Below are 12654 nucleotides of genomic sequence, written 5' to 3'. Positions count from 1 at the left end.
ATATTCTCCTTTCCCACTTGTCCCTTTTTCGCGCCCAGCATCATCCATAAACACGCGTTGCATCTCTTCTCTGTATGGCTTGCCTCAAACCAGCCCAGCCAGGGGGAACACGACAACAACCCAACCCAGCCGCTGTCCCAGCCGTCGTCGTCGTCGCCGCTCATCCCTCCTCCTCCTCCTCCTCCTCCTCGTGTCAAAAAGGAATAAACAAAAGTCGCATCGCTAACTAATTTTGTTTTTATTTTCAAGTAAACAGCTAGCATATCGTAGCAATGACAGACGTCACTAAAGAAGTCATCCGAAAGGAGATCTCCTCCATGACCTCCTCCACTAAGCACAAGACTGGTGGCTTCGGGGGAGCTGGCACTGGATACATGCAGGTACGTGTGTGCTTTGACTTTGAGCGCGATGGCCTCTTTTTTGCGTGATTACTCGGATACTAATGCACCTCTAGATCTATCTCAGGCAGCTCCAAGACAATCCAATGTAGCTTGCCCCATCTTTTGCGATTTCTGCCCACTTTGTCGCCTGGGTCGAGTCGCGCGCTTCACGATGGAACAGAGTACTGACGAAACATGCTAGGCGAACCAAGATGTTGACCTCCGGAACTCTCTCTGCCCTGCAGGAAGTTCTGGCCTCTGTGATCGCCCGCGACCGCAGCAAGAATGGCTCCTACCTGACTCCCCGTGTTCCCAAAATGGCCTTCTACGGCGCGCTTATCTCCGCACCTCTCGGCCATATCCTTGTAACTCTTCTCCAGAAGACCTTTGCCGGCCGCACCTCGACCAAATCCAAGATCGCCCAGATCGTGGTAAGCAATCTTTTGGTCTCGCCGATCCAGAACTCCGTGTACCTAGCGTGTATGGCGGTTATCGCCGGCGCGCGCACATTCCACCAGATCCGGGCAACGGTCAAGGCAGGGTTCTTGCCCGTCATGAAGGTGTCGTGGTGCACTAGCCCGCTCGCGCTATTGTTTGCGCAGAAATTCTTGCCGCCCCACGCCTGGGTGCCGTTCTTCAACCTGGTCGCGTTCGTGATTGGGACGTACATCAACTCGATGACTAAGAAGAAGAGGATTGCGGCGCTCAAGAAGAGAAAGGTTCGTTAACTTGTTACCCCCAGGCTTTGACCCTGGACCCTGGAGCGTGGAGACAAGGTGGTTGGCTAACACCCCCGAAGTTGTACCAGGAGAAGAAGTCCCTGTCGGAAGAACACGTCACTATCACCAGCAGCACCAACACCAAGGAATACATCCGACGGGACTAGGAAGAGCGCGGGGAATGTAGGAAATAAACTACTTCCTATCCTCTCTTTTTCTCTGTCTTTATACCCTTGCTCGCTTCTTGCTCTTTCTTTGGGACTTCGGCACAACACGTATCAACAATAACCACCACACGGGCGGGATGGGATGTGGCTGCAGGGAAATTCCCAGCATCTCAAACTCACCCTTAATCAGTCACACACAAAACCAACCAATCTTTTCATTGCGAATCATAGCGCTTCTTTGCCTACAAATGGCTATGTTAGAACCTTCCTCGCTCTTTGAAACCAGAGCTTCTGCAGTGATAGGGGGGAGGGGATCTACTTACTTATCTTGTGGACCTTCTTCTTGAGTTTCTTTTCTTTGTTTTTTTTCTTCTTTTCTTTTGTTGTGGGGTTTTTCTGGGCCGGAAAGGAAGGGGAAAGGAATTGGTTGGGTGTGTATTTGTGCAGTGTTAGGGTCGCAAAATGGGGGGATCGGTGAGCAGTTTGTAGTGGAGTTGGGGAGATCCGGAGCGCGGGGAGCATCATTCATGATCATTGTACTACTCTTTTTTTTTATTATGTATTCACTCATATTATGTAGTGTTTTTTCAAGCGATATGGACGAAATGGAAGGTGTTATTCAAAAGTACATACGTTTTTTTTATATGTCGACGGGTCCCGTCCAATGTTAAATATTACGAGCAGGTACTTGGCGGGCGTACACCGAATGACAGTTGATGATCGATGGTGCCTGCGTGCCTTACCAGGCTAGCTCTCCCACAAGCACCTGGTTACCCGGCCTGTAGTTAACCGCATTCTGATATCACTATCAGAATTTTAAATATTTTTCTCGACCATCCACTTTCACCCCAGAATTCACAACCACCAAAACCACAACCACAAAAGTCAAAATGGGCAGAATTAACAAACCCAAGCAAAAAGGTACCCCTCCCCACTTCCCCCACACTCTCCAGCGCAGCACTGCTAACCCACCCACCAACGCAACAGCGCCCTCTGACCGCACCCGCGCCGCTCGCCGTCAAGCCTCGCCCTCCCTCGGCCTCGACAAATCGCTCGCAACGCTGCCCAGGGCCTCCGACGACCCCGTGTTGACCAACAAAGAGGCGACCGCCAAGAAGGTTGGCGACGCCGTGCTGCGCGCCACGCTGGGCGACAGCGGCGTCAAGAAGAGGAAGCGCGGGGGTAAGGAGGCGAGTAGGCGCCAGAAGGAGCGCATGGAGAAGGCGGTCGGAAAGGCGGAGGCCGTGATGGAGAGGCTGGATAAGAAGCGTGGGGATAGTATGAAGAGGGGGAAGGTGGTGAAGGATAGGAGGGTTAGTTTCCGTTCCGAGTGCTTGTTTGTGGGTGTGCGGGGTTTGGGGTGTGGGGAAGGGTGCTAATTAATGCGTGTGGGTAGGATGATTGGAGTGTGTTGAATGAGAAGATTGAGGGCGAGGTGGAGGCCGTCAAGGGGGCGGCGGTGGATGTGGTGGCGTAGAAAGTGGTGGGATGCTGCTCTGGGTAACGGCGTTGGTAGGCGTTCGTTTCGTTGTGGGGAAAAAAATTCTCTTTTCTTTTCTTTCTTCCTTCTTTCTTTCTTTAATAAAAATTGATTTTCGGTCCTGCAGTTGTTTGTGTTGTGAAAAACCATGGTTTTGGAGAACCAAGACCCCAGTATCTCTTATTGTGCGGGAAATAGAGTCCTCATCCGCTCATTGCACGAGCGTGGCGTATAAGCAGCGTAGTAAGGGACGTCAAATAGAGCCATTGAACACCTGGTATCTCCCCAAAAGGGAAACCGCGTAAAAGCCAAATTTTCCCACAGCCTTGTAGCCCGGATGCCATACACATATGGATGTTTTAAAATCGATCATTGACATCCCGCCAGTCTCCGAAGCTTCCGCGCAATCTATTCCATGCGACATATATGGGCCGCCCTTTCACCATCATGGTTCGGCGTCACCTCAGGTCTCTTGCTGCCCCCCTAAGTGTGTGGTAATCAAGCGCATCACATGCCTAGCGCTATAGAAGCCCTGCTGTGCTCGTGATGCCCTGAGTTGAGGGAGGGAGGGGCTGCTAAACTTCGTTTGCCCGCGGAAACAGATATCTCGGATTAGCCAGAGCGTAGTGACTAGTTGTTATTACGATAAAGGGTCTGTCATTGTGATGGTGAACGATGGATCTCATTCTCGATCGCCAGTCTGGCCGGCAGAAGGAAAGGAAGCATGGTCAAAGCGGGTGTGGTGCTAAGTCTTTTTGCGGTTGTCTCCTCTGCATGGCTGCAGTGTTAGTATGCCCGGGAGTGATTACTAGACTGACGATGATATTGTGAGTGTGTACGTGTCGGGTTGTTGAGTGCTTTCAAGGGTGGGGGGCCGATGTGGTGTGTTGTTCACAGAAGATCACTCGTAACAGTCATTTTTCCCTGTCTCGATACGTCATTAACGATCGAACAGGGAATATATTACGGATTAGCGATTCGCCAAAGTCAATTACTCATGTTGATACCAAGAGTTCTCGAATTAGCCTTCCCCTTGAAGTTATCTAGTGACTGCCATTGACCCATCCTCTCATCGAGTCTAGCCGCGGTCCTTTACCCCTCAGCGTATGAGAGGTCTTGCCTGATTTGATAAAATAGTACAATATGAGTGACAAATAGGGGGGCCCTAGCTCCGAGTGATGAATCACCATGAATGCCCACTCAATTAAGGGAGATCTCGGCCCATTGCCGGAATTGGCAATGAATGCTAGATAATATCCAGTCATGGATTATCACTCGACAATTGACCCTACTTCTTTATTTTTTCTACCTTCTCAGACCCTATGTTCTCATCGAACACTTATAACTGTTACCTCTTTTTTAACCGGATCTGACCACCCACCTGCACGCCTTCACCCATCCGAAGATCGTGAACTATCATGAACTATCACTCACTTTTCGTATAAGGATATATCTTGATTTCGCTGTCAAATTTCTTATAGCGAGATTATACTGTAGTCATAATATCTGAACGGTATAGTGTTCCTCGTCATGATCGAGAAATACCCACATAGATCCATTGGTTAAGGCATGGTCTGAACTATCGGTATATATACATACACCCAGCTACTTGTCGTTTGTAGTCCCTACTTCTAACCCTCTAGGGTAGGAGGCCCTACGTCCTACCTGTCGCGAAGAATTGTGATAATTCGGAGCTTGGCCCCGGCTCCCAGCTGTTATATAAGGCCAGCTTTCTCCACTTCAACCCTTTCTTTCCTTAGGGAGTAGGTAGCTCTTAGATGAACCTCTTGTGTGTCACTACCTACCTCCTCCTCCCATTCTCTTCAAGCAGGCAGGCAGGTGGTTTTTTGGCCTCGTGTTGGCCATGGGATGTCTGTCGAGTTGCCCCTCTGGCCGGAGGCCCTCTCCCCCGCTCTCCTAGAGGCTCCCCACTCTCTCCAAGAAGCCCCGCCCCCGCCCCTGGTTTGTCCCCGACAAGGGGGACCAAACCATTCGCCTCTGCTATGCCACTCCCGACACCCGCACGAGCGGGTGTTGGGAGTGGCTTAAGTCACGTTGGCTCTCCTCTCGGCCTCTCTTGGTTCCTGGGCTTTCTACCCAGGGGCTGGGAGGGGCCTGAGTTACGTTAAGTCTCTTCGTTGGCCTCTCCTGATTCTTGGGTCAATCCCAGGGATCAGGAGAGGCCTGAGTTGTGTTAGGTCTCTCCATCCTTTCCTTCGCTTCTTGTACTCTTTCCTCATGGAGGGAGTACAGGTTTCACTTAGTTTCTGGGCTCAGTCCGAGTAATTGAGTGAGAGTTTTCCCCTTCCATTTACCTTTTATGCTCTCTTCTTGTAGAGGGCCCGGGTAGAGATCTCTCGTATTTATACAGTGTGGTTAATTTTGTTGCACCAGCTCGAGTGAGGTCAGCAGAGGAGAATACTGGCAACTAAAAAGCGTTGGAGCACACGTACACGTTTAATTCTCTCTTTCAGCATAACCAAGTTAGCATCCCAGTTACAGCAAATAGCGTAGTTTTTAGCTTCAAATACCAAATACATTGTTGATATGTGGAACTATGAGATGTGTGAATTAAATATCCTAGGATTACGAGACTAACGTTGTACTGAAGACCTCGTACTCCACCAGCGTAGCAGGGCAGCTTCTAGGTAAACCTTATCGTGCCCCACCATTGGACACCGTGTAAATAAATAAACTGAACAAATGCGGCTAACTAATATACTACAACTTTCTATGCCCGATGCAAGTGATCGTCGATTTATCGATACTAAAATTTCACCTGTGGCAAAATCTCAAGATTACGAAATGCAGTGTAACGCGAGTGATATAGTACGTACTGATAAAACCCACGTTAAAAAAAAAAGGTCGTTTACGATATCATACACTACTCTAGTATTCACTGGAATCCTACTAAGTGAACGTTTAAAAGAATCGTATTTTTATTTGTGGCCGTTGAGAGACCCAAAGGGGAGCCGCGGGCTGCACGAGATTCTGTGTTATATTTTCCGTGATAGCAATTAATGTTCTGTGCCCCCCCAAAGATCACAAAGCTCTAAAGCCTAGCGCTAGTAAGCCGTTTGTACTTTCGCAATGCGTACACATATCCAGTTCTCTCACTAGACATATATATGCCATGCATGGGTGCCCCCATATAATGCGGCTTTTAACCCCAGTTCCTCAACCATCGAGATCGTGGCATGGCCTGAAGCTACAGGCATTTATGTCTTAGATAGCCAGTTAGCCGGCGAGCCAGTAACCTTCGCCCTCATTACTGCGGCGCAAACAGCACAAATTATTACTCAACACCCCACGCCATGCACCCTCTCAAAGTGTATATATCTGCACCAATGGTCTTACTCACATGTACGTACTGTAATAATACTTAGTTCTTTTTTGTACTACATTTAGCAGCGTCGCCCGTGGGTGCAGATTATCAATCATCAATATCAGCCCGTGGGTGCAGCATGCAAGCAACCAGAGTCGAGTGATAGCTTATGAAGCACATGATTGATGAGCGCCAGTGTTTAATTATCGAGGGCATATGTACCTACACACGTTCTCCGACATGTATATGGGGTCACCTGATAAACTAAGTTGTCGGAACCTGAAGGTACATGCTCGCCTTTGGAGTACCTACATGTACATACATGCAGTACTACGCTCGTAATACCTGCCTACTTCTCTGCGTACCTGTGTGTTCGGGACTATGCAACATTCTGTGCTCTGCGAACCCGCGGGAAAGGCATAAAAGTGCAAGTGCAGAATCTTACCATTCCACCCCATGGAGTAGTTACACACACACATACTCTACCATCTTTTACAGCTATTTCGGGACAGATCAGATATGAGACCACATCCGGTGAGACAAAAAAGCAAAGAACGGACGTAATCTCAAAATGGCTATATTTATTTATATTTTTTGGATGCAGTAAAAAATGAAAAACTCCAAAAAAAAGAGACGTCGAGTCTACAGAGCACAAATCCCGCTATTTTGATTCCAAGAACAGCAAAAGCTACATAGCTTGCTAGCCAGCCCAGCGTAGGATTCAAGATAGGGAAGTGAAGTGAACCAACAGAAACGCGCCTGCATGCAGATGAATTTGACGAGCGCAAAAAAGAACTCCGCCCGCGCCCCACCGCCCACTTTGAAAGAATATAGGAAACATATAAAACAATAGTGAATAAACGAGTGAGGAGTGATGTATGGAAGTATGTAAGTAGAAGACCAAAGGTATGGAGTAAATAGAAGAATAGAATAGAAGAGTAGGGAAGACGATCAAGGAAAAGGGGGCCTTTTATGGCCAAATAGATCAAAAAGATAAAGGTAAACACAAGAAGATATCCCTAGAACCATCCGCTATGAAGCACCCCAAAAAACAAACCGAACAAATTTTTAGATACCGCCCTCTGCACCCCGGAAAATGACCAAAAGAAAGAAAATATCAGACGCCAAAAAAAAGCAGAGCAAAAAATCAATCCGCACCAACAACCTACAACCATTCCATTCCAGTCCATTTTGAGTATTTTTGTTAATCCGGCCCATTCCAATCCGATCCTGTCCCATAGTAAAAAAGAATAAAAACACCCAAGGCAAGTCGCTACAAAATTTTGTGTGAAGATAAATGAAAAATAAATAATAAAACTGATTCCTGGGTGGAGTGGGGAGGGGGGCTGGTTTGTGTTAGGCCGCACTCTCACGAAGAGCCAAGTTTCCCAGTGCTTGAGGCAATTAGGGCAATTAGGGGCTCTCAACCCCAAACTCCTCAAACCACTGACTCTCCAACACCGCCCGGATGTCCCATCTGTCCTCCACGTTCATGGTCAAGCAACCCTTCACGACCTCCAACACGTTCTTCCTCGATTCTTTGTCAAGGCCGACCAACCCTCTGCATCCCTTCAATGCATCAACATCCCATTCTCCTGACAAGATCATGCTTTGCACCTTTGGCTGGAAGGAATGACTGAACGGCAAACTTCCAACAAAAAGTGCATACACCACCACGCCAAATGCCCACATATCCACTGCTGTGGTGTAGTGCGTCATGGAGTTCTTGTTAGATAAGATCTCTGGTGCTGCATATTCGAGCGACCCAACCAGGGTAGATGAGATGACTGGTGCCATTGAGGATGCAGATGAAGACTTCCGCCTGGATCGGCGTCCAGGGCGCGGGTCGAGTGTGAATGCGTTCCCGCTGCTATCACTGTCATCGTCCTCTTCATCATGGTTTGATTTCATGAATTCGGCCATTCCAAAGTCACAAAGTTGAAGATTTCCACCCTCATCTGGATCTACCGTCATATCAATGAGGCAATTCTCAAGCTTGACATCTCGGTGAATCACGCGCATGTCTTCGTGGAGGTACCTCAATGCGAGGGCAAGCTGGAAAGCGTGTTTCTGTGCTAATTTGGCCGAGAGCCCGTTACGATTCAATTTAATGAGATCATGTAGGGTTCCACCTTCGTTTAATCGCGTGAATGCGAAGGTTGCGAATGGAGTATCATAAACCGCAATCAATGGCAAGATGTTGGGGTGAGAAAGGCATCTCCAAAGTGAGACTTCTTGGTCGAATTCAGCTTGAATCTGGTCGTTTTCACAATCAACATCACGGGCCTTCTTACGCACGATTTTAACCGCGCGTGTAACCTCAATTCCGCCCTCAATAGTGATAGCCTCCTTGACTACGCTAAAGCCACCAAATCCGATCTGCTTGCCTAGAACGTAGGAGCCGACTTCTTGGCCTTCTGAGTCAGGCTCAGCGGGTTGCGCACTAACTGTATTGAAATTGTTCAAGAACTAGTGAAATTGTTAGCGGCTTTGACGAATCTCAGAAAGAACTCACCCACTGAATGAAATGAACCTACCATATTCGCAGGGCTTAGCTGACTAGACCCGTCACCAAATCTAGGGCTTGCAGAGCGGACACTATTCCTCCTTGATCGTGACCGGGCCCCTCCGTCCAATGATGAATAAGACTTGTTCCTGGTAGAGGTACTGAATCTTCTCGGCGAAGACCAACAGGTGTTGTCTTGTTCGTTCTCGTTCAGCGGGGAGCTAGCAATTGATGATGGGAAAAAGAGACCGAATGGATCTGCTGTAGGGGGCGGCGTCCGCAAGTCTTCCGACATGGGTGACATAGTCGAGTCAGAAGTCAATGAAGACATCTGATCAGTTCCTCCGGGACTACACGCATCTCGCTGCCTGCGACGGATTGATCCGTTTCCGTCACCGTATCCAAACTGACCACCCTGGTACCGGAGAGAGCTTCCTTGACTCGCCTGTAAATCCTGCTCGGACCAGGTGTAAGCACGAGCTGGTGCACGCTGCTGAATGTATGGCTTCTTCGATGTGCCCTCAACATTGATTGCTCTTGGTGCCTGGCCCTGCAACGGAATTTGTTTGCCGCTATCTGTTTTGACTTGGGGGTCAAAGGAGATGGACGACTTTCTTTGGCGATTCGCGTGCTCCATAAATCCGCCGGTAGGCCCAGGGCTTTTATTCATGCTCTGACGATTCGCCTGCTCCATGAATCCACCAGAGGGCTTGTAGCTACCGGAAAGGTTACTCTGACGGTTCGCTTGCTCCATAAATCCAGCAGTAGAGGGTTTATAACTGCCCGAAGGACTATTATTCATACTTTGACGGTTTGCCTGCTCCATAAATCCACCAGAACGCTTGTAGCTGCTGCTGCCATTCATGTCCATGTCAAGTGAATCATGGTGGTGATCAAGCTCTAGCCTAGGAATGGGAATAGCGTGTGGCTGCATCGGGATGGGAGCACTATGGCCGTGACTGTGACTGCCCGAAGAAGAACCATTGCGTGAAGAGAAAGCCGAATCGTTGAGGTGGCCGGTTCGGGGAACAGAATCAATCTTCAACCTAGCAAACTTTGTGTGAACATTCAACCCACGGTCCATCGCATGTGCAGAAGGACTCTGCACTGGTACCTGCTGTAGTGCGTTGCTTGTGTAAGTGGAAAGGTTGTTGGTGTTGATGGGAAGAAAGAGAGTTTGGGTTTTTGTTTTCTCGGTAATTTTTGGTGTGTGTATCGAGGAGAGAGAAGTTTTTTGCGGAGAACTTGGGCGGAGTATAAATAATAGGGAAGGTGAGTGGGATACTATGGCTTGCTGCTTGTTGCTTGGTGTGGTTTGACGTGCAGGTAGGGCAGCAGGGATTTAACCGCAGGCAGCACGATGATGGTATGGATGCGTGAGGAGGCTAGGTGGTTGTGTGAAATCTGAGAGAATGTGGGCTGTGGGCTCTGGTTGCGTCCTAGCTAGTGAAACTGGAAGTGACGATGATTGATAGATCGACAATGGCTGATGATAATGGGCTTGGGGAAGGCTAAATTCTACGATAATATGGGGTCGCTAAAAGATCACGGACTCGAGGGAAGGGGGGCGAGCGGCCGTTATATGTATCGTGAACGACACAGAGCAGAGTTCTTATGTAGAATTATGTAGAACTGACACCGACTGAGGCAAACTAGAACTAGATAACCGTCTGGGGGGGGGGGGGGGGGGGGGTGGGGATGGGAAAAATCGGGAGGGCACGATAAGTGTGGGAAAGACAGAAGTTATGTAGTGAATCTTTTATGTAACGGTAGCGTTGAAAAGATGGCCTACTGTGAATTATGAGTGGTGCTGCTTAGCTACTGCTGCAGTGGGCAGAAATGATGGTGGTATGAATTGGAGTGGTGGCCTCAGACAGACAGTCAACTGGGAAGGGAATGGTAAATCGGAACAAGATGATGGACGCGCACACACGAAGGAGAGATACTTGGCGGTCCGCAGACAATCAATCAGAAAGGAATAAATCGAAACAGATGATCCGATGGTCGATGGGGAGACTGCAGTTACAAGATGAAGTGACAGAACAAGAAAAGAAAATCCACAATATCGTAACAGATGAGCTGAGCAGAGACAGAGATTCGAACCCTTCTCCTCCGGCTCCCCCTACATCTGGCTCTAATGAAATGTCAAGGCCCCCGCCGGATGTAGGATGGAATGAGTTAAAGAGAAAATAATAAAATAATAATTTTCCAAGATCCCGCCTTAATTCAGTCCGGGAGATCGAAGGAGGTACATACAGGCTTGGCTTACGGTGTGTCTCTCACCTGAAGTGAGAACTTTAGGTGCTCTACATACCCCTACTAACGCGGTTTCTGAAGTTACAGTACCGGTACTCACTCAATACCAAGCCCCACACCCAGGTCAACCCCACGATTGATGAAAAATTTAAAGCTGCACGTGCGTCACGGAAAACGAAATAATGGCGGTACGGTGGGACGACGCCAATCATGGTTGGCTGGCCGTTCGCGGGGCAGAGCGTCTGTGTGCATATGGTGGTGTGCGAATTCGGAAATCTACTGCGGAATCTGTAAAGAGTAAAATAAATAATTAGAGTAAAGAGGTGTGGTTCCAGGGAGAGAAACTTGGAAGAATCACATCCAGAAATGTAAAACTTTAATAAAAAGCAAAAAAAACAAAAGTTTGGGGAAGGGGAAACACCAAAAGAAAAGGAAAACAAAAAACAAAAAGGGAAATCACTGCACCGGCGAAACAGAACGCCATCCCCGGGGCGAAAGTGTGGGGGTCCATGGAGACCCAACGAGGAAGAAGGATGTGCGGCGAAGGTGAGGATAGCTCGCGTAGAGCCTAGATCGACTGATTCGTTTCCGTTTCAACCTGAAAGGTCCAGGGACCCTATAAACTTGAAGTGGAAACGATTGGCAAGGGTCTAAGGCCGTTTCCCTTTCTGTGATGTGCTCGTACTATTTTCGCGGAGTCGCGGGTGATCTGATAACTAACTATCGCGATACACCACCATCATGCAGTTAGTTCGGTAATTGAGCTGAGACTAAGATATAAAATTGTTAGGAACGGAGACGTCATCTTCAAAAGGGAGATGGTCCGACAAACGATTTGGCTGAGTTTATCTCGAAAGTTCACCACTCCTTAACCACGAAGCGGCCCGCCCGGTACTCGGAATGCTAACCGTTGGTCTTGACTCTGGCGGGGTGGCTTGACGGGGTGAACTGGGGACCGGGCTTCCTTTATTTTTGTTTTATGGCTTTTGATCTGGATACGAGTACCTACCAGGTGGTGTCTCCTCTGTGCCAGGTATGTACCTACATGTACCCATATGTACTCTACTTACTGATATCTATCTGGGTAGGGTGTGTATCTACTTTACTTTTTTATGTATGTACTCCACTTTACGCTTCTCTGTCGTGCAGAGATACCTTTCGTGCAGTTTTAAAGTTGACGATCTTCAAAGACCTCAGACTGACTATGTACGTAAAGCACTCAACGAATGTCAACTTCTTCTTTTTCTCCTTCCCGCAGGAATGACGAACAAAGATTGGCAAGGCGAGCAAGTATGTCGAGAGGATGGCGGAATCATGCCCTACATAATGGACCATGCTAAGCCGCTGCCGCCGCCGTCGGGAGAGACAATTGCAAGAAGGAATCTACGGTAGGTTTCCCACACAAGCGACACAACAGTGACCACGTTAACGCTCTATGGCGAATTCTTCTTCAATTCTGCAAGTCTTGCTGCCCTGCCTCTCCTTGTTTCTTTTTGCAATGGACTTAACCTTTCCCCTCACTTTAGGACTCGCTTCGTCCCTGCATTCCTGCTATCGGGTGGCGAATAGATAACCAAAAATACCGACATTCCTAATCCAAGTGGGCCATTAGATGACGATAGAGTGCAGACATAGAAAAGGAACCAAGAGTCAGCGATGATATGTCCGCGGGTGTCTCTAAAAATACGGGTAACGGTTCGACTCTGACGGGAGCGTTCTGTCTGTTTTTACTGGCGGACGATCGTCGGGTGTTGTCCATAGACCGAATTCAAACTTTTGAGGGAGCTCTGGAGATTATTTCGTTCGTTCGGTTGTTTACCG

At 48.4% G+C, this 12654-nt stretch overlaps 3 protein-coding genes across 3 annotated transcripts; 2 read left to right on the top strand and 1 right to left on the bottom strand.

The window, feature by feature from the left end:
• Nucleotides 1-272: 272 nt before the first annotated feature.
• On the top strand, nucleotides 273-1266 carry H6S33_008486 (uncharacterized protein; the record flags this gene model as incomplete). Its single annotated transcript, XM_044839839.1, has 4 exons — nucleotides 273-380; nucleotides 455-486; nucleotides 583-1099; nucleotides 1180-1266. 4 exons carry the CDS (start codon nucleotides 273-275, stop codon nucleotides 1264-1266), a joined length of 744 nt encoding a protein of 247 aa, XP_044688031.1.
• An 890-nt stretch (nucleotides 1267-2156) lies between these two features.
• On the top strand, nucleotides 2157-2743 carry H6S33_008485 (uncharacterized protein; the record flags this gene model as incomplete). Its single annotated transcript, XM_044839838.1, has 3 exons — nucleotides 2157-2187; nucleotides 2254-2579; nucleotides 2663-2743. The coding sequence occupies 3 exons, from the start codon at nucleotides 2157-2159 to the stop codon at nucleotides 2741-2743; spliced, it is 438 nt and encodes a 145-aa protein (XP_044688030.1).
• A 4741-nt stretch (nucleotides 2744-7484) lies between these two features.
• On the bottom strand, nucleotides 7485-9661 carry H6S33_008484 (uncharacterized protein; the record flags this gene model as incomplete). Its single annotated transcript, XM_044839837.1, has 4 exons — nucleotides 7485-8540; nucleotides 8609-9293; nucleotides 9382-9394; nucleotides 9559-9661. 4 exons carry the CDS (start codon nucleotides 9659-9661, stop codon nucleotides 7485-7487), a joined length of 1857 nt encoding a protein of 618 aa, XP_044688029.1.
• Between the last annotated feature and the right edge of the window lie 2993 nt (nucleotides 9662-12654).

The sequence above is a fragment of the Morchella sextelata genome (genome assembly GCF_020137385.1).
Source record: "Morchella sextelata strain SCLS chromosome Unknown scls_26, whole genome shotgun sequence".
Lineage (NCBI taxonomy): Eukaryota > Fungi > Ascomycota > Pezizomycetes > Pezizales > Morchellaceae > Morchella > Morchella sextelata.
This window is presented reverse-complemented; position numbering and strand designations above follow the sequence as displayed.